General features: G+C 43.4%; 1 protein-coding gene across 7 annotated transcripts in view; it reads right to left on the bottom strand.

Annotated features, from left to right (window-relative positions):
* Positions 1 to 26,878, bottom strand: part of FLI1 (Fli-1 proto-oncogene, ETS transcription factor) — an 89,991-nt gene that overhangs the window by 22,419 nt on the left and 40,694 nt on the right. For all 7 annotated transcript variants that reach the window (XM_084495953.1, XM_084495951.1, XM_084495952.1 and 4 more), the window contains 3 exons: positions 16,731 to 16,942; positions 8,184 to 8,338; positions 4,710 to 4,913 (listed from right to left, as the gene is read on the bottom strand). In XM_084495953.1, coding sequence (XP_084352079.1) covers positions 4,710 to 4,913; positions 8,184 to 8,338; positions 16,731 to 16,942 — 571 coding nt within the window. The remainder of the gene's footprint in view (positions 1 to 4,709; positions 4,914 to 8,183; positions 8,339 to 16,730; positions 16,943 to 26,878) is intronic.

Genomic DNA, 26,878 nt, shown 5'->3' with positions numbered 1-26,878 from the left:
TCCACCACTTTCCCTTTTAAGGTTATTTGAAGTAGATCCTGCATGCAAGACCCAGCCTAGCTTGCCCTGGGCCAGACAGGGAAGTGCTGGGGAATTCAGAAAATGCGGCTTTCAATGACTACATAGGCTGCAAATGCCTGGGGTGGGGTGTGGGGGGTGATGAATAGCACTGAACAAGCTTGTGTACGATCAACCTATGCTACTTTATGCTAAAAAAATGGCAACCCAAACCAGTGGAACAGGGACAGCACCTCCCCCAGTTTAATTGGCTAAAAGTTCTCACCTTTGCCCGACAGTCTGAGGTTTCTGGTGGGAACACCACAGAAAAGGAAATGTGTTTCCTATTAAGGGTTTTCAATGAAGGAGGGAAAAAGAGAGAAAACCAGAGACACAGATCAGGACAGAGAGAAGCAGACAGACAGACAGAGGCCAGGCTGCTCCCTGCCTGCCTCATGTTAGGGCAAAACTTAGGCTGTGATGAATTTTCATTTGGTTCTTATTCCCCCTACCCCTTGCTGGGCCAGTGACAGCTTAGATAAAATCAGCCCTTTCTGGAAACACTGGTAAAAAGTGCAGGGCTATTATTTTATAATTAATATCAGACATATTATCTTATGGCTCTTCTCCTTTCTTGTTTAATTTCTCCTGCATTAATTAAAAAGGAAGATGGAAAAGGAATGGAAAGCAGAAAAGGAGAGTTCCTTCTCCACAAAGCCTTCCTTTTCGCAAGGCAGCTCGCAGCATATCTTGCTTTCATAATCCTGAAGTCTATTTAACCTGTGTTTTTTAACCTGACCTTCTGAAGGCCGTGTTTGCTTCCCTCCACATCTCCTGGTAGAATCAGGGTTCTGCTGCATTTAGCTGTATAGTTGAGTTTGGCATTAATATATGGATCAAAACCACAAAGCAGCTTTCTGCTTCCAGTCCCAGCCACAGTCGCACTCTTTCCCCTTCAGGCGTTTTTCATTTGTACACACCCACACAACTCACCCCCATAACTAGAGAAGAAAAGGACAGGAGGTGACAGTTCAGGTTTCTTTTGATGTTCATCCTAAACATAGCATGAAAACATTCAAATCTCCCTTCCCACCCCCCAACAGGCTGACTGGGGAAGATTCACCAGGCAGACAGAAAAAGACACCAACACGGCAGCCTGGAGCCTGACAGCGTAGAGGGAAGAGCAACAAAAAGAAAAAAAAAAACAAGGCATGGCTTTACAATTCCAGAGAGGAAACTTGAAAAAACACTTCAAGAAATATGATTGCTTTGGGGGCAAAACCAGTATGTTGCCTGGAAAAAATAGTCAGGGGTCTCATGAATAACTGCAGAGGATAGAGTGAGTTCTGTGGGTCTGAAATTTCCTAAGGATCAGAGATGTGTTAATTCCTGGGTGCTTCAATTAGTTATAGAAACAAGAAACAACTGTCTAGTTCTGATCCAGACCTAGATTTTGTCTGAAGGCTAAAGGTGCTGTGATCTTAGTACTTAGGTGCTTAGTCTCATCTATATTAAACAGCTTACCCAAACCAAGATTGAGCTTTTGTTGAGGTCTTGCAGATGTTACCCGTTTATTTTTTTCAGTCTGGACTCAGATGTGCCAAAATAACTTACTTTATAATGGTTTTACCCTGATCTGGAGTTCAAAATGCTGAAAACAAACTCAGAAAGTTCAGCTCAGCTTTGTTGCATGGAAAACAAAAATCAAAGTTTAGGATTCAGTAGTCATCACAAGTATCACTTAACATCCTGAGAGGACAAATACCTTTTAAGAAAGAGACTGGGCAGATGTAGTCTAGCCCATAGACCTCTGACTCCCCCAAATTCTCCTGTGTTTTGTTGCCATCACGCATTCTCTGTCCTCCACAGTTACGGAGCTGGATGTCTCTGAAACAAACAGTCTCACAAAGGGGAAAATTCAAGAAAAAAGACCATCTCCCCATGGCACTGAGCTCAGAGGCTCAGCACTAAACATCCGCTGGAAATCAGTCTGGAAAAACAATAAGCTCCTTTCGAAGGCGTTACTCCGTGAGGGAGTTAACCAGCAATCCAGAAACCAGACTGTCATTAGGCAGCACTAGGAACAGCTGCATGGAAAGGAATGCTCTTCAGAGGCTGCCCGACCTCCACTCAGACAGGAGCTTGCTTTAATAAGGACAGCTCTTGTATGACGTCTTAGAACAGCCCAAGGGGCTGAACAGAGAGAAATCTGTAATCATAAAAGCTAGGGATGGAGTGGGATTGAATTCTCCTTTCGTATGCATCCCAGTAAAAGTGAAGTAACTAATTTGTCTGAATCCAGCAAAGTTCCTTGGGTTTTGCACTAGCTTAATAGCATGGAAATCATTGTAGGCATTCCCCTAGCAGTACATTATATTTTTATGATTATTATTCAGCATGTACTGCAGCAGCAGTTACATGTTCCAACTGTGTTAGGACTCCATTGTGCTGGCTCTTGAGAGATATGAGGCACAATCCCCGTTCCATAGTTTTGCCATCTCAACAGCCAAGACAATAAGAAGACCGAGAAAGCAGTATTACTGGCTCCATTTTAGAGAAAGTAAAAAGGAAGCACAGAAAAAAATCAGGCAAAGGTTTAATTTCAGGCATTAAATGTGGCAGGTGAATTAAGGGTCTGCCATCCTGAATTTCAGTGTGTGCTCTTGCTTCAGAGATCAGTGTGACCAGACTTTTAATTTGGGTACATCAGATATCTAAAGTTAGGTAAGATCAATCAGAAATTTGCTCCAAAATAGATGGAAGGCAGCCAATAGTAAAGGCAGAGGTTCAATCCAGGTCTTCAGGCTTATGCCATGAAAACGATTCATGAGAACAATTGGATGCAATTCCTCTGATACTGTCTTTGAACATCCCAAATGGTGGGCTATCTAGCATATTGAAGATGCTGTCTGGAGCTAAATCAACAAAAGAATCCCACTCCTCTGTCAACTTTTTCAAATTCCACATCTTTCTTTAATTCAAAAAACACACAACTCCTTCTTCATCTCTTTCTGTGAATTCTCAAGCCTTATCAATGAGACAATTCAAAAGAAAGTGTCTCACTTGAATATTTATCTTGTGGGAATTTAAAAACATTTCCGGTTACAAAGTGTCTGAGTTGCCCAGCTAAAGTCAGCAGGTTTGTTCAGAGCAACATTGGCTTCACAAAGTGCCTTAACATTTCCCATAAAAATGTATAATTCTGTATGCAAACCTTAGTTAGAAAACTATTTGTGCCTGCAATAATCTTGAAGTGTTCTGTGAACCAGAAGCTCTTTGCTGCTGAAACAGGATGAAATTTGTGAATTGTTTTGGATGGGATTTTTTTTTTTTTAATTTTATTTTTTTGTGAAGTCACAAGGGACAAAAACTGTTCAAATCCAACAATTCGGTTATTTGTTGTGAATAATTTCCTTGGCTCAGTTTCTCAAACAAAATAAAGGTGGGGCTTGCAGAGGCACCCATCTGTGATCTAACTCTTGTCCCACTGTAATCTGTAAAACTCCCACTGATTTTAACAGGGGTAGGGAGAGACCAGTGCTGAACAGCTTTGAAGAAAACACCCTAAATAAATGCTGTCTCGCCGCTTTATTGCAGTGGCCAGATGAAGACATCTTCAGCTGCCTTTACATCACGATTTGATTTCCCAGTAGAGAAAATATGCTTTTTTCTTTCTTTCTCTGCCTTCCCACCATTCTTTATGATACCTTCCCCTGATTTTTCAGTCCTCAAATAATTATACTCCTGTAAAAACTGCCACTTAAAAAAATTTTGAAGCATGTGGGATTTAGATCCTGTTCTCTGGTCTCATCATAATGCAATTACCCTTAGCATACCTTTGTGAAGAAAGAAAATGCTTTCACCTCCATTCTATAGATGAAGAGGGGACATTCAGAAGCTATGGACATGCTCATGGTTGTACAGGAAGTCTCAAACTTCCCAGCCTCAAGAGCATATGCTAACCATGATGATTCCTGTTTGGGTTGCTGCAATAGGCTTTTATACAAGTTACTCAGAAGACTGCTCATGGCTTCTGTTTTAGGGGCTTAATACAGCAAAAAGGAATATCGGACCCATCACATAGTCTTTTTTGGGTTGGAGAGTGGCAATAATGAGGTGCACAAAACTCGGGTGGTTTTGAATACTAGGTCATTAGCATGATGCCTTCTTCAATGCACTTACATCTGGGGAATCACTCTTGTATTTTTTCCTATTTCCAACCGATGTGGGTCTCCAGAAATATAGAAAATCTCCAACTCTGGCGTGTTGTGTGTCCTATTGTGGAGCAATAATTACCAGAAGCCTTGGGGGAAAGTGTACAGCCCTCTAACTGCAAAGTTATGGAATAATTTGCCTGTGACCCATCAGTTAATGGTTGGCTTAATCTCCACAGCAACTGTACATATTTTTATCATATAGTCACAGATGTTTTTATTATCTGTAAGACTATCTAATCTTCTTAAGAGTTCTGCTCAGTTCTTCACCTCCCTGATATCTTGTAGCTCTGCTAACTCAATCTAAGCTATAATAAGCTTTCCGACCCGATTTTTATTCCTCTCTTCCTTGTTTGCACTCTCTGTTTGCCTTTCTCTGTTCTTTTCCCCTTATCCTTGCTACTATTTGTCTTCAAGAAGAGCCCTAGAAATTCAATACTCGTATGAGGCTTATCGGCATGTCACAATAGGGCTGGGATGAGTCAGGGCAATACTTACTTTCCCTGAGGTAACTGAGGTGAGACAACAGAACTTCTGTGTTGTAGAGGGAGGTGGTTCGGAGGAAGTCATCCTTGTTCATTTTGCAGAGCTCCTTGCCATCCATATTCTGGAAGAGGGTGGTGTCAATCTCCATTAATCCATACTCCTTTATGGCCCATTCCAGCCACTGGCGCACATGTTCCTGGGTCCATAGGGTGGGATCTGGCAGAAAAGCACAAAGGGTGGTAATATTATATGTGAACCTCAAGTCTGTAACGCTCAGTGTAGCCCAACCAAAGCACTAACCATTGTTTCTACAACCAAATGGATTTAATTTACTGATTCTAAAGCATTTTGCCAAGATGAGCAAGAATTGTGCTAGAAGAGGGCACAAGGCCCATAAACTGATCATACTGACTCCCTGGCAGGATAAGTTCACTCAACTGTTTCCTTCCTGCCTTAAACTTATACCTACTGCTTGGGACCAATCTTAATGGCATTTGACTGTGGCTGTTCTCTCTTTGATAAAAACCTTCCAAACTCATCCCTTTTAAAGCGTATGTTTGTCACAGCTTCAGTTCTGCACTGCTATGTAATTACATCAGTGCTGTATAAGTCACACCATCCTTCGCAAGTGCGTTACGAAGTCCCAACAGATGGCATTTTAAAGTCTGAGGATGGTGGTATTTATGGTCAGCAAAGGGACTCTGAAAAAAAAATATTGTTTAAACAGAACAGCTTGCCATGTATCTCTGAGTCACATTTGTTCACCCTGCTGACAAGAACACAATTCTACCTCCTCTAGCCCTGTAAAACCATCACAGCTATTGGATGGCAATGTGGATTTTATACTGTCTCATGCATCATTATCAACTGTCAGCAAAGCTCCAGCTGTGGAATCTTTATTACTGGCGATGACGTAAGAGAAAGATTGAACCCGACTGGAATTTCAGACCCCATGGTGATGGTTTGCTGCATCAGTAGTTAAAAAAAGAAATCATCCTTCGAGTTTTGAAAAGAGCAGTAGATCAGAAAGTCATGGCAAGAACTTGTGCCATGATACCATTTTCACAGAGTCATTTTCAGAGCATATCTACATTGTCAGATACTTCCTGTGCTGCTTCTTCCCATGTATGCCATTAGAAAAATTTCAGCCTCAAATTCATTTTGCATTGCGGCTGGGGAGGATTGTGAAGTCAAGCCTAAACTTTGGAGAAGTTTGATCTGGCTGTCAGAGCTGGTACTTTCCTCTACAACAAAGCTCAAATGCCTCCAGCCACAAGGTAGGAGAGAAAATGGATCAAAAACAAGTAGCTGTCATGCAGAGAGGGGCAAGAAATGCCTCTGCCACACTTTAAGTGTAAAATAATGCCTCAGAACAGGACTGTAAGCTATGTGTGCTTGGGCTGCAGTGACCCTGTGACACAAGAGGTCAGGTAGTCGTTGTACCTGGTGCAATCCTGGGCAGCTAAGTTCTAGAGTAACAGCATGAAATGGAGAAGTAAGCACAAGGAATATTGAAACTATAACTGTGACATTTCCTCACTGAATTTCTGAATTTCTAGTTAACCCAAATGATTTAAAGTTGAATTACAGACATTGAACTGACAACCCAATACATCTGCAAGTCTGCTTTGGGAAAGAAAGATAGACCTCCTTTAACTTTCAGCATCAACCAATTTAAATCCTCCTTTCTAAGCCCTGAAAAGAACTGTAAATTTTACAGTGCATTTATTCAAGGCAGATTTTTATTTTTTTTTTTAACTGGAAGACTCATTTGTCTTGAGTTTTGTAAAAACCCAACATTTAGAGGGCATCATGAATTTGTGGTCTCTTTTTAAACAAACACTTTTGACTTTCAGATTCAAGCCCATTTATCACTGCAAAAGACATTGAATGGTCTCTGAAAAACTGCCTTCTTGAAACATTGCTTAGAGTTCATTATTATTACTATTGCAAGTCTAATGTGACATTATTCTTGCCTATCTTCACCCTAATGCACTATAAATCTTTACTCTGGATTGCATTAAAATTTCCAAATGCCTTTCTTGGATGATTTGGGCTTCATATCCTGCAGCCAGAGATCTGGGATGATGCTCATTATTGTCTTCCAAAGTCTGGTAAATCACTGCTATTTCACAAGTATCTCAAGGTTTTGATTTGTAGACGGTCACAAGGGGAAAAATAAGTCCTTTTTTTCACTTTCCTTCAATGAGGAGATTTTTTTTTCTCCTCCACTGAGGGCACTAAGAGTCATTTCCCCTGTTTCAATAACGCTAAACTTAGGGCCACCCTGGGTCTTTCTAAATACGCAGAAATAGCATGGCAAAGAGTGGGATAAATGTTCCATCTTTAATATCGTTAGCATCCCTTATAATGACTAGCAGGTATCAGCTAAAACCCTTCTAGGCAACATATCTTATCCTGCCACTGGTTAAGTTAGCCAGTCTCTCTAAGCAGATCCTAACAAGGGCTTAAATGGTACTTTGAGATTTGCTGTCAATCTTTTATTGGCTTCCCTTCACTACATTCAGTTCAAGCTTTTCCTTTTCATCCTAAATGGCAAACAAATGCTTGGGAATTGTCATCTGTTCGTGGTCAAGCCACGATCAGAAAACAGCTGAATTCCACGAGTACATTTCTTTCTGCCAACAGTTCAACTGCTTGAATCTGCCACAACCCTTGACACATTGTGTGAAAAGCCGGACCCCCCCCCCCATGAAATCACTGGAAGTTTTGGTATGTAAATCAGGCCAGGGCTTGACTTACAATATTTCCCTTGCTGGAAAGCTCCCAGGCTAACTTGTTTGCATGTATGGTGTTTAAAAACTTTACAGGGGAAGGACTCCCTCTCATTTCAGATTCAAACTTCACAGGTTGCCTACCACAGCAGCTCTCATCCTTGACTATCCAAATGCATTTAATGCATCCTGCCAATTTCAGACAACTGATGTGGATATCAAATACAAACAGAGAACAGGACAGGAATGTTCTCTTTTAAGATTTTTTTGGAAGGTTAATGCAGTTTCTGCAAATACAATTTTCTAGTTTTCTACTTCCAACCAAAAAATGAAAACATAATAGTTCATTTTGAATCAACATGACATGAAAGTGCATCTGGATCCTGCAGAGAACCATGGGAATTATAATTTGGGTGCACTTCATGTCTGTCCTTGCCTATGAACTCACTGTTTGATCATACCATGCATGTCCCAGGAAGCACTGCAGGTTCTACTCTGATACATTGCAAAAAAAAAAGAAAGAATTTAAAAAAAAGCAGTAATAATCCAGTTCTTCTTCTGATTTGAGGTAGATCATATACTGAGACATAGGAAATTCTCACTAGCCAGAAACTCTGATTTTTTCCTTACTTTTTACATGATTTGTAAGCAAGAGAACACCTCAGAGGGTAGATAAATAAGCCTTATCTGTTCAGCTGGATAGTTAAGAGTCCAAAGAAATATGACACAAAGAGTTTGATGGTCATGGTACCTGCTGGGACAATGACTCTCCTCTCATTGGTGGTCATGTTGGGGGGAGGCCCATTCTTCTCATCCATGTAGGTGCTGTAACTCATTGGGTTGGACTCTGTCCCTGCTCCGACGAGCTTGCTGCATTTGTTCACACTACAGTCTACAGGGGACTCCCTGAAATGTGAAAGGAAACAGATGACTAATCATTATTATGCACCTTTCATCCTTACTGTAGCACAAAGAAATTTGGGTTACAGAAGTGGCAAGTATCCTGGAAGGGAAACGTTAAGGGAACTTCCTGTAGATGTGAGCCAGGCCATTCCTGGCCTGGCACACGAGTGTCATAAGGTGTTCTATGAATCACACGTCTCATAGAAGTGATCTCTGATAGTGAAATCAGCTTGAGGAAAGAGTTGGAAGTGCAAGGAAGAGCGGGTTTCAGTCAAAGGCAATAGCAGCTGTAGAATCACATGCAAAACCTCTGAAATATCAAAATTAATGAATCAAATAAAAAACGAGTATATGTAAGTCCTTACCACCCAGGTCTTAGGTCTATCCATCACTTGCCCCCTCCCTTCACCCTGTAGCACTCAGCTACATCTTAGCAGTCTTTCAGACACAGCTTTATGCTTCTAGGAGCCCTTCTTGGACTGTTCCACTCTTGTACTGTGTTAAAAATAACTCAGCATTCTGTCTTTCTGTGGCAGGTGAGTCTAGGAATTGACAAGAAGGCCGTACTTTTCACCTCCCGATCTAAGGCATTTCTGTAGCATGAATCAGAAACACAGTGACACAATTTCAGTAAGACAGGACACAAAGCATCCATGCCAAAGTGACCAGATAGTTGCAGGAGAGCACTACGATATTAGCACAGTATCTAAAGGGTCTTGTTTGACGCAGTTGAATGTAACTGATCTTGCCTGTTCTTATGAGCTAAACAGTCCCAGGCTTGTCTATTACTTGGATAGGAAATCTAGAAATCTTAGGTGCCTTAGGCATGAGTCAAGGACTTCAGACCACAGAAACAGTGTGTGAAAAAGTAAAACTCTGGCCCCAGTTTTACTTCTGAGGTGATGGAGTGATGAGGAGGGAACATTTAGCAACTCAGGTGGCACTGTGCGAAGACCTGGACCACGTTCAGACCCTTGGCAAGCAGGAGGCTTTCTCTGTCCTGCTCTGGGAGAATTATGAGCCTACAAACCACAGATAGGGAGTGCAGATTTTGTTTTTCTCCAGCTGCAGTAGTAACTCCCGCTTTTAGCTCTAGAGGTCACTTAAAATACCAGTCTACAGCCTGCCACATGCACAGAGAGCATCCCAACCCTGAGGAATGTACTAGGGAAGGGCAGGATTATTGCTCTCATCTTTACAAGGGAGTATTAGTGTGCAGTCTCTATGCAAAGCAAGCACAGAGCCCATATCCAGTGCAATTCAGCCCACTGCTTTAATCGCACAGCCATCCTTCTTCCCTGCCAGAAGAAAAGTGGCTTGGGAGGAAACCATTTGCTGAAGGGTAAGAACTATGACAGTGCACCAAATCCCACCCTCTGAGTTCAGCTGGCAAGACTTCCAAGTTTGGACACTAAACAAATTTGTTTCTTAATCTGAATGGCAGTGAGGGGGTGGGGGGAGAAATTACTGAAATTCAGTTATCATGGCTGGGAGATAAATGCTCCACCGAGATATTCTAAGGCAGATGGTAATTTTTTCCTCATGTCTTGCTGAGGGAATGTTGCTTGAAAATGGAAATAAGATGTATAACTTACACATGTTCAAATTTAAGGTTTTACTATTTCGCCTACTGTTTTTCCAGGCAGGGAACCAAAATCCGCCTTCAGAGAGGCAAACTGCTGAAGGTTTAATGTCCCCGTGGCAGTCAGAGGAGAGTCTGAGCAACTGCAGGGACACCAGGGTTTTCATAGCGAATGTGATCATTTCTAACTCTCTGTTGAAATTCTCTGTGTCAGGTGTTAAATGCTGCCTGTACTGGCAGAGAAAAAGCACCGGAGCAGCACAAAAGATCTTATTCTTTCCTGAGGTACAGGCTGTCCTGACAAGACTCAGTAAAGCAGTGAGAGCATCCATGTTTCGAGGTGTTGGGCTCTGTTTGGCTCAGCATGGACCAGGGCCAGGAGGTGACCAGGAAAACAACCCCCTCATCTGAGATGTGCGATATTTATGCTAGAATCGTTGTTTATATAATATTCATACAGAAAAACGGATATATCCAGGCTGTCAGATAAGCACATCTTCCAAAAAACCTATCTGTGTAGGAGTGTACACACTTTCCAATGGAATTAAGTGGCACACATGGACACAACACAGGGCTGTTGGCTGCCTTTACTCTCTGCTAAGAATCATGTACATCCACATGACCAATATAGCAAAGCAACAAAAATAACACCGACACTGCAAGATATCTCCTCAGCAGTTTTGTGATCATTTTTCACTTTGCAGATGCAGTCATCTCTCTTGGCTTGGCAGCTATGGCCCTGCTGATCCTCTGACTTGCTCTGTAGGTCTCAGAAGCCAAAACCAGATCAACAAATATCCAAGGCTGTGATCTCAAAAGAAGCTATAGGGACCGAGGTGGCCTCACCAAGCACTGATTTACCCCCGGCGTCCCCCAGGGGAAGAGAGGCCGCTCCACTAACCCTGTGGGATATGTTACATGTGCTCCACACACCTGACAGGGCTGGTCCATGTGAACATACGGATGCCTCCCTTCCTTCTGAGGAAGTTTTCAGGATGGCTGGATCCAGATCTAACCCCAGTGGAAATCTGATAATAGAGGACAGACATAACTGGGAACAGCATTACCAAAACATAACTGGGCAGGAGACTGAACTGTCCTTCTCAAGAAAAGTTCTGTGAAATCGTTAACGACAGCAAGCAGGAAGATCCTTACTTTTGTGTCCTTGGTAACCCAGCATTCCCTACCAAGGCCAAATTGGGCCTTTTATTGGGAAATGAGACAGCACTGAATCATCTCTGCAGCTCATGGAGGTCCATCACTGTACTGCCCCAGCCTGTTCTAAGACGAGGGATTTAGAGTGTCCCAGCAGAAGGTAGTTGTAGCTCTGGGCCATACAAAGAAGAATTCAGTATGGAAACAACTACAGTATCAAATGAGAACAGGGAGCTGTGAGCCATGAATGGCGTATTCATTGGATGTAGCTCCTTTCTTACTTCATGCATTACCCACAAGCAGACTTTGAGCTATATAAAAATTTCCTCATTATTTCAAATGGTTTGTGCGAAGGGATTTCAGATGCCAGGTTAATCCTTGACTATTCACAGAGACCCCTGCTTCAGACTTTTAAGTGGCTATACATGCTGGAGTTGCTCAGGTTCGGGGAAGAAAATGCTGTAGATCTACTAAGGTAAAGGGATATAGGCTTCTTTCACAAAATCTCTTAAGTGTATTCACTGTGGAAGTGACAGAGGCCAAGGAATATGAAGCAGTACTCATTCCCACTGTCCGTCCAAAGACTCTTCGTTCCAGCAGCTCCAGTAGCAGTCTCTGGGGATGCCAAGAGCTTGGTGTTTTCTGAAAGTTTATGCTAGACTGGCCAAAATGGACAAGCAGCTAGCCTGGCATTGACTAATAAATCCTCTGTACAGCTTCAGTTTGTGTTCCAGATACCTGGAAATAAAGCAATTACTGTCCCAGGGCCTCTGTCTAGGAATCACCTTTGGCAATCATTCGAAAAAGCAAAATAAGGGATTTCAGTGATTTCTGAACCTGACTCAGCTGTGACCACTGGGATATTTCCCTCTTCTTTCTATCCTTCTCTTCCTCCACTCCTCTCTTCCCATCTTTTATTTTTTTATTTTTATTTTTTCTCTTTAAACATGCCGCTTTTTGTCTAATCCCCATTTGGTCATCTCAACTTTAACATTTAAACTTGAGTTTTTGTGGTTGTTATTGTTGTTCAGGGAAGGAAGTAAGAACAGACACATTGTGATTCTGCTTCTGACTCCTCTTACAGACAAGGAAGGGAGCTATCAGGGCAGAATCAAAGTTCCTTGAACCTTAGCTTTAACTCTGCCTTACATTTACTCACCCAGTGTAAAGAATGTCTGAGAAGGAGTTTGAGACTAGAAAAGCAGCCTACACTATAGGTCTGCAGAAAGAAGAGACCACTGTAAAGAGGATGGAAGAAGATATATGGTAGAATGCTAAGGCTCATTGGGGTCTAAAATGACTGTGCTTATCACTGACAGGTAAAACAGCTTGCTGCTCTGGCTGGGGACTAGAACAGCACAGTGAATCCCACTAGAGGGCTCACACGCTATTTAAAGGGCATTTTTATTTACAGACACCATAGATGGTCCCTTTGTTTTGCTTTGAGAAAATCATAATGGCATAAATATTTTCTGAGGTCCCTGAACCTTAACATTATTTAAATATTCTGAAGCAAGAAATACTTCCAAGACATTTTCAAAGCACCAACCACAGCATAATAGCTAGACAAAATTCATAACTTGTTTTGGAATTGCACAGGGGTGTTCATCTGCATCCGTGCAGGCAACCAGAGCATTAGATTATTATTTTGCATTTGAAGATCACACAAATTTTGTAATGTCCTTTTAAAAATCATTCTCTGATCAAATGCAGATCTGCAGTGGCTTAGTACATACAGTCAAAATTTGGAATGTCTGTTGTTTGGCTCCCTCGTTGCATTTGGGATCAGTGTAAAATCTATTATTAAAATTGACTGTAAGATGGGTTAAATTTTACACAGCATTTTCCTAAATAATTCTCTTTTATTCATTGGAATTTAAAATGCGATTTTTTTTTTTTAAAGAAACATGTATAAATGTTTGTATTTATATTATGAAAGCAACTAAAGGCCCCAACAGCAACCCAGGCCTAGTCTGTTGGGAAATGCACAAGCACATTATAGAATATAGACCTTTCCCCTAAGGGGCTATAAACTAAATAGAAGATACAAACCCAGCAGAGCACAGAGATTTCAAGCCACACTTCCATTCCCTCAAATGATGCAAAGAGAGATCCATAGCTTTCAGTAAAGCCACAGAAACCTGTTTGTGCAACAGGTCAGTGCTACACATAAAATACACCCCTTTCCCAGTGCCTAAGGGGGAGTAAGAAGCATGAGGATTTTACGTTTTCTGTGTAGGATTTTATCTGCCCCACGTTTGGACACTCACCACTGCAAAACACAAATGTAGTGCTGGGTTTTTTGTCTGAGCAAGCAGCTACCTAGGAAGGCAAGAACAGATTTTGAGGCTGTATACTGCAACCAGGTATGACAGTACTTAAAACTTGTACCTCTGAATCTTGCAAAAATACAGAAGTCCCAGCATCTCACCTGAAGCAGATTCCTGCCACTGCCTGAATACCCGATATATACAATAAGTACGCATCTATCTGGGAAATCCTTTCCAGTTTGGGAGCAAACCAGGAACCCCTGCCATTGGGTCGAAAGCTGCTCGGGGTTGCCATGTGGTTTTGCACTTGGAGGGATGGCTCTGCACAACAGGCTTGGAGATGTTTGCCAATGACCCCTTCTCCCACCCTGCTGGGGACCAAACCAGCTCATCCCATGGTGCCTCACAGCTCTCAGACCTGCTTCTGGTCACTAAGAAAAAGAAGAAAAGCTGGACACTGTCCCTTACCGTCATCCAGCTCCCTCCACTGTCAGGTTTCCTATAGCTTTATCACTCCCTAGAGTACATAAACCATTCTCTTGACAAGCAGAAAATGCTAGTGCTTCAAGTACAGGTGAAACAGAATAAAGGCTGCTCTCTCTAATGAGGCAGCTGGAACCTGGTAAGAGAGTGTGCTTGAAAAACAAGAGAGAGAAAGACAAGAAGAGGGAGAGGGAGGGCAAATAGGTTTTATTATTCAGTCCGCAGTTCAAGTTAATCTGTATTGAGATTGGTATTTGCTGCTCAGATGGTGTGTCAGTTTTGCCAGGCAGCTGATGGACAGAGGAACAAGCAACTGGCATGGTCCTATGTGAAACAATGAACTGTGATGGACATGAGGGGAAAGGGCACATTTTTAGCCATGAGTAGGGGGAGAGGACGGATACATCAGATGAATGTTCACATTTCTTGGATAGATTGGAGCTCTTATACTAACAAGTTATCAAAAGGCAAGGCTGGAAGCTATTTCGGTGCTTAGTTCTGACATCCAAAGCAGTCTTTTCTTTTTTCTTTTTCTTTCTTTCTTTTTTTTTTTTTTTTCTTTTTTTTTTTTTTCCTAACAGGTTGGGAAGTTGTTACTCCTTTTTTAGAGAGACTGAGGACACTTAGTTTCTGCCTAAGAATCTTGTAGGCTCAAGCAAATCTATAAAAATAATTTCCTTTTTGCCCCAAATAAACACACTTCTAGAGGGCCTTTTCTAGGGATATCAGAGCACTTACAGTTGCTAATGAATCAGTCTGTCAAAGCACTATTATTTTGCTTTTTTTTCAGAACAGATGACAAAATTGTAGCACAAAGACCACAATGGAAGGACAATCCAAGACATTTGACACCTAAGTACATGTAATACACACACAATAAAAATGTTGCACAGACTTCTGGCCATACAAGCACACCCACATGCAGAATCCATACAGACCATGCACTTAAAAGATCTGAAAAGCACCAGTCTGTACTGCCTACAGTAGCTCAGCAGGTGGGACAGGACTACTTGTTTGCTAGGCCCTCCAACGTTTGCTAGTGAGAGAGACGAGTAGAGTACTGTGAGGAAACACCCTCTGAGTGTTGGTCTGACACCATTGGTGTGAGCAACCGATGTGATGCTATAAAGGGCTTCCTCACATGATCAGGGGAGTGTGCTGCCTGTGCCATATGTGAGACTGATTCTGCCACCTCAGTTCTCATGACTAGTTCAACTCCCTGTAGGACGGAGAGGTCAGACCTGTGTAGCACCATGCACAAACCATGGTTAAAATCCCACTCTGCACTGCCCTCCTGAAGATTTTAGAGAGAGATTAAGGAGGCTAGCCTTGGTAGCCCAAGGTAGTCCTCATGACTGTCAAAAAAACCCAGCCTGCTGGTACTTTCTAGATCCATCCCATTGCCTGTGCTATCCAGGGATGGTGTTTTTCAGGAAAAAAATAATAATAAAAAATCATTATCCTGTTTCAGCTTGGATTCTGAGCAAAAATCCCTACAGTTCTTTCAAAATCCAGATGCAACTCCAAGGTACAACTGGGGCAAGATCAAATTCAATCTAAAAATGATCATCATCAAAGACCAACTGACGCAAAGACCTTTATCTTATAGTAAAATCAGCATCTACCGTATACTTCTGAGGAAAAAAAGAGCATGCTGCTGTTTGAAGTTTTTAACACCATCATCTCACTATAGAAGTCTGAAAGTGTGAGGCTGCTTTCTGTTTCAAGCTCTACACTTTGCTAGGTTCTCAGAAACCAGGAAAATAGGCTGTTAAAGAAGTCCTAAACTAACAAGAAGAAAAACCCTTAATTGTTTAACTGTAATTAACACAGTATAAATCTTACAAATGTTTGTGACTTTGCAAATTAAACTAAAACAATGTGGTCTAAAATATAATGCTAAAAACTGAAAATGTTTTTTATTGTATGTATTTAAAACTGTCATAATTTGAAATTCTTACACCTGATGGTTCTGTCCAAGAGGATGCAATTTTTTTCCCATGCTTTTGACAGGTAGAAATGAGCTGTGATAAGAAAATGTTTTCAAGTTTTTGAAAACCTTATTGAATTGGGGAAATCATAGAATCAGAAAGGTTGGAAAAGACCTTCAAGATCATCTGGTCCAACTATCACCTTCAATGATCCATCTCACCCAGCTGTAACTACAAATGGTGTGGGGCAGGCATGAGGCAGACAATGCTTTGGCTAAAATCCATAGAGGATATATCATAACCTGTGTGGTTTTGATGGTTAACATCACTGCTCAAACCTACTCCTAAACTCTCTTGCCCACTAGCGTGACATATACCCAAGCTGAAGGTACGCATCTGACTTTTGTTCAGCTACACCTTATAGGCTGCCATATTGTACCTCTGTCTCCTCTTTTTCTCTTCTCTATCAAATACCTCTCCAGTTTCCTATTGTTGCTTCTGCCCTGGCAGAGCATGAATCTAGCTACAGGTGCAAAAAGAACTGTCCTCCAATGAAGCTCACAAAGTAAGTGCAGCTTTCATTAGCTTCACTCTGAAGCACTGGGATAAACACCAGCCATTGACCAACTCCATCTTTAGGAGCCACTTGAACCATGGCACATTTGTGGGATACTGAACTAGGTGATGAAATGCGTAATTCACAACAGTGCTTGCAGCATGAACTCTGTCCTGGCTGTCTCACGTCCCAATCTGTACAATGTTCATGGAGACTGGTAGAGATGCATGCTAAAGAACTGCAAGTGCAAGGTCCTGAGGCCATTAAAATAGGGGTGACAAGAAACCCTGGTTCCAGGGACAGTGGGATATGATCCTACATGAATAGCAGTGTTTGTTGGTATGCAGGACGAGCACGAATGGATGATACGCACTTGGCTTTTATTTAAAATTCAGCGGAGGAGGAAAAGTTTCCTTACCTTGATCCATTCATGTGGTCATATTCTCTTTTAACATTGACCCGGACTGGCTGATTAATCCACTCCTGCTGAGGAGGCAAAGGGTTGATTTTGTGTGGCTGGCCATAGTCAGGGTTCCCTGAGGCTGTCATATCTGCCTTGGGGAGGTGAGTGGCAGCGCCGTATGTGGAGTCAAAGAGGGACTGGTCGTCGCTCACCACCGACAGGGCCTCCTGAGGAGAGAAAAAACAAGTGCTCAGAGTCATGACTAAACCAGTAACTCCACTCGCGTTCTCTCTTTGAGCTGGTGAGCACCTGCAAGGGCCCCACAGCTGCCCAGCTCTGTCTGAAATTGCCATCTGTCAGGATCGCAGATTGAATCAGATTCTTTGGGGTCCATCAACCCGTATGCAAAACCAGTGGGTTCTTTTGCTAGCTGCTATGTTGCTCTGGGTGGGGCAAGAGTTAAGGTTAGTCTGACTTCTGCAAACAGCAAAGGTGGCTGATGGGAACCACACCATTCTCACTGCATGCTGTAAACAGTCTCTGAGAAGCAGCTTCATCTGTGATCTTATATAGTTACCTGCACACCTGTCTGCACTTGCTGGTCCAAAAACAACCAAAGAGATATGTGCTGTATAACATTTCTGGAGTGTCACTTGACGGTGCATATTATTTCTATACATCTTCTTTCAAAGGGTGTTGTGTGGTATTTATATTTGAGGTTACTCATGAAGGAGAAGTAGTCAGTACAGGTCAGAGTTATGGGTGTTAGTGGTGGGATAAAAAATGCATTACTTTACACTTTTTGTTTATTTTGTGGGAGATGAAGGACCAGTGAGTTACCAGACTGGATTTCTAGAAATGCTTAAAAACAGGAAATTGTAATCTTTTTTTTTTTTTTTTTTTTTTTTTTTTTTCTGCTGAAACTCAAAATGTTGACAAAAAGTTTTGACTCTCAACTCCCTTGCATTGATGCACTTGGCTTTTCTAAATCAAGCACGCCAGGCTCATAAAGGCTTTGGCACAGCCCTGCCGTATTCAAAGTGCATCTGACAGGGTCTGCAAGTTCTTTATGGAGCTAAGCTAACCGCACATAACACAGCTGCCATTATGGCTGGCAGGCCAGAAACTGAACGAGGAACCTCCCAGACTAAAAGTACACAGTACTTTAATGTGAGTTAATGGAGCAGACCTCCGAAACAAAGACAGCAACAGACTCACCTACTCTGTGGATTGTGCATTTAGAAGACCTGTAACATGGCTGTGTGTGCAGCCGTGGGTTACCAGCGCACACACAGACACTGCTTTTGCTTTCAAAGCCAATCTATTGCTAAACCCTTGGTGCCCAAAACTCACAGAATACAGTCCAAATTGTGAGCTTTTAAAAATAATGAATTGTTGCCCTCTCTCTTCCTCCCTCCAGCAGTCATTTCTGAGGTTAGTTTTGCACACTTTTGCCACAGCCAGGGAGGGAAACAGAAGTTGTGAAAAATTAGAACCGTGCAGCTGCTGGAATCCTCCAATTACATGAGAATCTAAGTGAAAATCATATTACAAGGCACATGATATCATCACCAAAAATGTCAAAAGCTAGTGTCTAGTGGCTAAATATGAGAATCCCTCTCAGCCTGAAATAAACGCACTTAGAAAGAGTCAAGTCGGTGCTCTGCATCTACAGCTATCAGCACTTTTCTATCTCAGACCTCAGATCAGATCACATAACAAAACCAAACAAGCCTGAGCAGCCTAGAGTTTAAGTGGGCCTGACTAATCTTGAATTCAGGGCAACCCTCAAATGTGTGTAAGTCCTGCTGAAGTCACAGTATGTGCTATGAATACTTGTAAGCAACCTCTCACACTGATGAGCGGTGATTCCTTCAGCCTTCAAATAACAAAAATGACAAGTTTTACCACAGGCTGCCTACTGCTGCTCATTGCAAGGAGCTCACGCTGCATTCATCCTCTGCAGTAGTTCTTTCCTGGTGGATATAGAAGGCCACCTTCCCTAACTGCCCATTCTCATTTTCTTTTTTAATTAGAGTAAATCAGGGAGTGAAATATGCCCTTTGGAAGAATTTCCTTATGGTGCAATCTCTGTGATCACAGCCTTCTGTCAGAAACTCCTTCAAGAGACCGAGAATATCCCCAGGATAGCAACTTTGCTGCACAGAAAGGTGTAAGAACACAATACCCCCTGGTGACAGCTCTTAAAACTGAGCAGGCCTTCTCTTCAGAGGTAAGGATACAGCACCGATGCTTCTCCGATTTACTGAAGTCAGGATGTCAGACAGGGGTTCCTAAATGACACATCTTCCGTAAGCCTCTGCTTCCTCTCAGTACAGAGAATGCAAGGTTTCCTGTATAATGGCATGAGGTGGTAGGCAAACCCCAAACACCCAGGGTGCTGGGCTGCCGTACAGCTCCCTAGACCCAGTCTCAGCTGCATGCTACAGGTCAGGGCTGATCAGATCGGTGAGAGGCAGGGAAACCGTGAGTAGCGCTGTGAATTCACCAAACATGCTTAGAAAACGTTTGCTTTTGCTTTTGGAGATTTACAGTTTAAAAACATACACAAAGCTCTTTTTAAGGGAAATAATATCTGGGAAAATACTCTTTCTGCCTACAGGCATTTTTCTTCTGAAGATAGGTTCTGACAGAAATAATAGGAAAGCTGAGATCTTTATGGCTACCTGCTGCCCCCCAAAACAAACAAACAAAACAACAACAACAAAACACCACCAAAGAGCAGCCCCAGACTAGGATCAATTACCAAGTCAGCATCCAAGTACAACTATCTCTGCAATACACTAAGCTAACAACAGGCAAGTACACACTATGCTTGGCCATCAGAAGGAGTCTGCCTCCTCAGATAAGGATCTCCCTTCAAAGACCACTGGCTGCTGGGCCCTGCCTGCAGCAGCAACTGGAGTTAACCAGAAGAATGAGAGCCTTATGGGCAGGCAGCAGCTGCATGGAGAAACTCTGCACTTTGCTGCTCAAATGCCCAAAGACTGCAAAATGTACAGTCTTTAAAACTCTGTTGCACACAGGAAAATAAATAAAAATGTGATGACTGCCACCATGGCAGGCCCAAGCAGTTACTGAACCAGGAATTGTTCGAGCTAAAACCCTGAGTTAGTTCCAGCCACAGAAGCTACAGACTCAAGTCTCCGAGGGAACTGAAGACACACAGAGCTTCTGCAGATCAGGCAGCGATAGCAGCTTGTAACACCTGCCCACGATCGGGTTGTGCGTGCAAACAGCAAACCAGCATTGCTGACTGCATGGGAGGGAAGTCGAGTGGCACGGTGCCAACCCCCGCTGCAACCAGCTTCGCCGCGATGTGCACACCTACAGCGTGACAGCAACCCCAAGGGGCAGCAAGCAACACGGAGTCTGCAGCTTGCAGGGTCAGAGGGCAGGGCCCACTGAGATCCCATCCCATCCTAGCAGTGAGGACTGTCTAGGACTCCCTTTGCTCTTTTGGAAGAGGACAGGGCTTGGCTGGCCCTGCAGGATTTCAGGCTACTGACCCAGATGGAGAATGTGTATAGCCGTCCTGATACTCACTACCATAGGCCCTGCTTGACAAGACTGTGTTTTGGAGGACCTAACCTGGTCAGGAAGTGTTTGGCTTCAGTTCTAGCTGAGGAAGAGATCAACAGTTCACTGCATACCAGAGGGCAAATGTCTGTCCCACCAGAATCTAGAGTTACTTAGCGTTTGGCGACGGGCAACTGGGAAAACAGGGCAAGGCGTTAAAGCTGCTAACATAACCTAAGCAGGCAGGCCACAGCTCACCAGAGTTCCCCCCATGCTGTCGCCTCCTGGGCTGCGTCCTTGAGCTGGCCAGACTGAGTCTGAGACAGGGGTCTTGTGTGTATTGCTCTGGCATATATGTTACATTATATTGCCTCTGGGAATAGGCTGGCTTCAGTTTTTCCAGTTTTTAATCACATTCCTGGCATAAATGTGGCAAGTCCTGTCTACGGCAGCTCACAGCACAGGGATAGGCAAGTCCAAGTCCCCGCAAAGAACGGCCCCAGCCTTCTCGAGGCAGCCCACTGGTGGATCGCCATGAGTTCGATTGCCATGAGCCCTGAAACAACTTTCCGTACAGCTGGCACACACTTAACGGATCCCCTAGGCATGAAAATGTGATACAACTATTTTTAATAACAGTTTATAGTTGTACAAAGACAAATTTGCTGTTTTTCTTTTTTTAGGCAAGCCACATAGAGCCAAGTGCCAGGTCTGAGTGCTTCAGCAAGGTGAGGTACCCCTTGATTTTGTCCCGGTTCTGCAGGAAATGCAGTCTGCTCTGTGGGGAGGGCTGACAGCTTCAGCGAAAGGTTTCACTTGAGTAAACGAATGGAGAAGGCCATTTGGGCAGTGTACTCTGCATAAACAGAAGGGGCCAGAGAAATACTCCCAGACAGGAGCCAGGCAAAGGGTGCCAGGAAGACAAGCAAGGTGAATCACCACCATTTACCGAGGTTCCTCACTGTCACTGACACAGCCTTTGTTGCACTCATGGCTGCACTAACAACAACCTAGCCCCAGGATATCCTGACACCCTCCCTAACCTCCAGAGGTTTGCTTTGGATAAGACCCTTAAAAGTTCAGGTTTTTAACCTTATCCAGAGTTCACTGGCAAGGAAAGCTCTCTTGATGTTCCTGGCTCCCTGGTTTTGGCTCTGTGAGAAAGGTCATGAAAACAAGAGCTGGTGAGGTGACAGCAGGCAGAGTTTTCATCCCAGATATGACCCAGTGTCTACAATCACAGCTCTTTCCAGGTGTGTGTAATGCATTTACACTGAATATTGACTTTGAGCCCTTTACATTCACTTTTCTGGCCATAACCACATTTAAAAGGCATTGCTAAAGATCAAAGATTCATCCTCCTCCACAATGTCTGGCTTATAAGAGAAGAAAATGCTGAGTACCTGAACCATCATGCTATGCATGGAAAGATTATTTCTACCTCTAGAGGAATTAGAGGGCTTACTTATTTTTTTATTTTTATTTTTAGCAATAATGAACATTCACTGGTCATAGTTCTGTGGGAAAATCACTCCTGAAATATCTTTGTAAAGAGAATGTCACCAGCTCGGAGCCACCATCTGTCAGGGCCCAGATGTGCGATGCAAAGCACCAAAGTAAGAGGTACTAAGAGTAACAAGCCTTACACATGGCTTAAGGTTAACAGAGGATCTACTCCTTGAATAGAAATGATTTTGGCACTGCAGTTTTACAAGTCAGCACTTCTGCTGCCAATGTCTCAACAAGCAGAGAAGAGATAACATCAGACTTACAAGAAAATGAGTCAAATATAAAATCTACAAAGGAGCAGAGTCTGGGTTGATCTTGGGACAGCAAATTCAAATGGATTGGGCATTGAATTAGGAGGAAGGAAGGCAGAGTGTTATTCTCATCTCTGCCCTCGATCTCTGGCAGAACCTTTAGTGAGGTATTCCCCCGTCTGTGCCTGTTTCTCCTTCAGTCCTCTGTTGCCCTGCTCTGCTTGTGCTGGAAGCCCTGCGGAGCGCTGAGCCTCACCCAGTGCCGTTACTGAGACACCAACAGGAATCTTTGGGGTAATTTAAAGCAAGGCCTGGACAGCAACCCTTCACCCTAATATATCCAGTCTTTACAGCACACCTAACCAAACCAAAAAGATACGTTTTTGCAGCTTTTTGTATTCCACATCCTTCCAGTGTACTTTTCTTGAGATTTGCTCATGCTATTCCACCTTCCTTACAGGATATTATGGGATTGGTGCAGGGACTCCCGTAACTCCCCCTGGAAAATTATAATCATAAGCATTTTATTGCTAACAACCACAATCCAATCTTGTGCCCTTCGCAATCAGTTTAAGGGCTGCCTCTGCAACAGAGGATTTGTGGGCTGCAGCCAGCACCAGAGACCCATCATCATGCTGGAGTGCAAACAGCAGGCTGAGAGCCATTGCTGCCCCAGCTTGTCGCCCTAGACCTCCTGTATCTACTTACAGCATCGCACGGTGACTGACAAACCCTTCTGTTCACACTGTTTTCCAGTTGAGCTGCTGGCATTTGGGTTGTGGTAACCCAAATGCTGTAATCCCTGCCCGGAGGAGGAGACAGGGGAGGAGAAGCAGTCTGGCTTTCTTTGCTGCAGCAGCAGGACTGAGGATTAGGGAGACGGCACCATCCCCTTAAGACTGTGTCAAAGTTTGTGTAGATTTGAGGCTTTCTTTTTGCATAAAGGAGGGCCACAACATTGTGTGTTGGCTTTCATTTAATTATTTTGATGATATCTCACACTCCAATAATTTTGCGCTTACTCTGCACTGGAGGCTTGCTCAAAACTACAAAGCAGGCCAGCTACCCAGACAAAGTACAGTGCAAGCTCTCTTCTGCAGCTCTGACAGTCCTTTCACTTTCCATCAGGAGTACTACATCTGAGCTTAACCTGGCAATCTTAGAGTGCAGCACCATTTCTTCACAATTCAAATAAATGGGAAACCACAACTTAGTAACTCATGCTAGGAGGAAACGAAGCAGGAATAAGATAGGCGTAACTAGCAAAACCAGACCAAAAGCAGGGATCACATAAAACCAGCTAAAAATTGAGGTTAAATGATTTTGCAAAACTTCTTGTAGGGAAGACGTCTTTTTTTTTTTTTTTCTTTTTTTCCTAATTTTTACATTCATTATTTCCGTGAAATTTCACACTGGGTAGATAGCAGAAGGTTGCTAAAATTAATGCTTTATTATTTTATCTCAAGATCCCCAAAACCTGAGAAAAGGAAAAAATAAATAAGTCATGCTTTGTACTTCACTTTTCAGAAGATCACTAGAGCACTTGACTCCACGCACACATTTATCGGATCTGGACCAAAGCACTTTTATCTCAGTCTAAGCTTTGCATCAATCAGTCGAGGGCCCATATTGATCTGTTTCCAACAGGCTAAATACCAAGTGGGAATATCTGGGCCCCAAGTGCTCGTCCCAGTGGGTGCCTGCACCAGGGCTGGTGCTGAGGAGGCTGAGGAGAGCCAGCCTCAGCCACATGGGCAGCTTCCAGGAGATGGTTTTGTGTGGCCTGAGCACAGGGCCAGGAGAGGAAGCGAAAAAAAGAACCTGCTCAAATTACTGCTGTGGCCTCTTGACCTCTTAAGGGTAATATGGTAAAATATGAGGCCAGAAGAATGGACATGTCTGAGAGATTATCGCGTCTCCATCATATAAGCTCCTAAATCTCGGAGGCATACTGCAGCTTTTCTGCAGTATGCTTTGCAGCATGCCACATCTCGGCCAGCCTCCGGCCAGCCTGACTGTGTCCCTGGGCCTCTCAGGAAGGATCCCCCTACGGATTCCTACCTTTCCCTAGTGCTTCGTACCCTGCTTACGCCAATGCATGCTGGCAGTAGCAGAGGAGCTGGATGAGGTGCCTGCCCATTAGCAGACAAGGGACAAATCACAGCTTCTGGCTTCTGGTCCCAGAAAGTCTGGGAGAATTCCTGCTCAGGTCTGCCAACCCAAACACATGAGATGGTTTAGGGTGAGTACTGAGCCTTGGGGGAAAAACTTTAAGCCTGCTAAAAGTGCTGGAAGCTTTGCTGTTGGCATTGCTTGAGCCAGGTTTCATTTCTGACAGTTAATTTCACTACAAAAGGATTTGCCTCCATGAACAAATCGACATTACTGTGGAGTTAGCGCTGTCTGCCGAGGTGGGAGGACTCTCTCATCTCTCTGGGTCTTTTCCGAGCCATGTCATGTTTCCAGAACACCAGTCTGCCTTTGCCATGTATTAACACTGTCCTTGGCCAGTTTACTGGGCTTGTATCACCACTGATTTCTGTCCACATCTTTTCCACTCCAGAGCTGCCCACTAGGCTTGGCACTGCATGGCTGACTGCTTCCCAGAGCTCAGCACTCAAATCCACCTAGCGCTAGTTCACCTTCCTTTTAATTTTTTTCCTTACCCTTGTAAAATAATTGACTTGCACTGAGCAGATGCATTTGTAAACAGAGACACATGGATATAACTGTGAACATACACACTTCAGTAAATATTATTGTAGCATTTTTATGGTCTTCTCTGCTGAAGACACATGGAGGGAAAACTGCAAGATGGTTTTGGAGTCTGGCTGCCTGACAAACCAAAACTATCCTGAGGAATAAATGCAGTCTACTGCTCTGCAGAAATTCTGTGCTGACCTCAGCTTTGTCCCAGAGCACCCACTGCCTGACTCCTCTCCTTGATGTAGTGCCAGAGGCTGGTTTTTAGTGGCAAAATTTTGATCAGGAGCTTGCAGGCTGACCAAGCACTTCGTTTCAGAAAACTCGGGCTTGCTTTAAACTGCATTTGCCTGCTGCAGTTGTGCCAGCATTTCTGCAAAGGCAGTTTTTTGGTGGTATTTTTACTCATACCAGAAACTGAGCCTATATAACAATCCTGCTGGTTTTGTTTTCCACATGGAAAGAGCAATTGAATCTTTTCAATGTAAATGATTCTTCCTAGAAAGGAAAATGACAACATGAGAAGAATTATTTGGGACTTTGTCATGAGGGAGGGTATCTCACATGTCTCTCCTTCGACAGGCTGCCTTGGAAAACAACATTGAGTGGACTCTAAAGCATGAAGGAATAGGTGCAAACCCCAAAATGAAATCCTTTCAGCTTGGTTCCTACTGCCAAAACATTGGAAACTGTAAAAAGAGTGTTCTCCCAGGAATGCGAGGTCTGGGAAGTGGCACCTTAGAAAGGCACAAATATTCCAGGTTCCTCTGAGCTCTGACTCACTGCTACACCAATGTCCATTCATTATTTTTTATTTCACTTTGATACCATTGTCCCAGTTACATTCACAAACACCGCAATCGTATCCTGTTTTGTTCTCTGACACCATTCCCTTCACAATTGCAGGAAGCCCATCAGGAAACATTCATCGGGTGCTGTTATGTTTCCATCCGCAGAGAACAAAACATGCACTTTCAGCCCAAGATGACTTATTCCAGACTAAGGAAAAACAACAGCATGAAAGAATCAAAGCAGAATCTCCAGGAGAGAGTGCAATATATGCTTTTCTCCTGAAATACAGGTAGGAATCCTAAGCAAAGTTGATTGCCTCTTACTCAGGGAATACTTGATGATGGAAAGGCTCAGCCAAAGGGAAATAAAAGGCATAATCCATCAGTGACATCTCACTATATATTACAAGGTCTGGACACTATATCATAGCGAGCAAATATAAGACCAATGCAGTCCTGCAGCTGAATCCTGAACCAGATGTGGCTTGAGATTTCAAGCGCTCAGGCTCGAGCCTACTTGCAGTCAGGGCTTGGCCTCAGTCCCTGAGCTACGTTTGGATTAAATCTGCACTCCAGGTCTCAGTGCTTATGATACTCAAAGCATAAACTCAGTGTTTCAGCCGAGAGCTGGTTACTTAGGCGTGTTGTCAAGTGTGCATCACATGAAGCATGGAGATAAGAGGAAATGGGGAGGTGGTTCAGGACTCACAGGAACCTGCTTCTTCCCCAAGTCCAGCTCACGCTCTGCACAGCTTGTTGTTGAGACTCAGCATATGCACACACTCGATAGAGTGATGCGAAACTCTTACCTGCTTCCTTCCCCAAAATGCCATTTACTGGGATGAAAATGTTCCAGGGTTGAGATGTTCAAAAAATCCTGAAGCTACACAAATTGTGCTCATATTTAACAGGAGTTGGATGCCACAATGCCCAGCAACAATGTCCAGACCAAGTTTTCCATTTCCTTCGCCCACTGACCCTGGCTGCAAATACAGGTGCCACCACTGCCCAGCTGAGAGCTGAATAAAGCCATGCATTGATGCCTTGTGCAGAATACCCAGCCTCTGCTGGCTCCTTATCCAGTTCCCAACTGGTCTCCACTTGGCAGTGGAACTGACAGCTGCCACCCTGCTGAGATGGCATGGATCTGTGTTTTTCTTGTGCACTGAGCCCAGCCCCTGCGGCTCCAGTGACGAGATTGTTTCTGCATACGCCTATAGGAAAAGCAGAGATTTTGTGAACAAGCCTGCTTGTGGCATTCCAAGGAAAACAGCTCGGCAGGATTACACTGAGATATTTTCTTTGTCAATCTCAATCAAGATATTTGAACAGGAAAATCCAGTTTACACTGCTGGAAGTTCCCAGGGGC

Source organism: Aythya ferina (assembly GCF_964211825.1).
Source record: "Aythya ferina genome assembly, chromosome: 22".
Lineage (NCBI taxonomy): Eukaryota > Metazoa > Chordata > Aves > Anseriformes > Anatidae > Aythya > Aythya ferina.
Note: the sequence above shows the minus strand (reverse complement) of the source record. Positions and strands in the feature narration are given on the sequence as shown.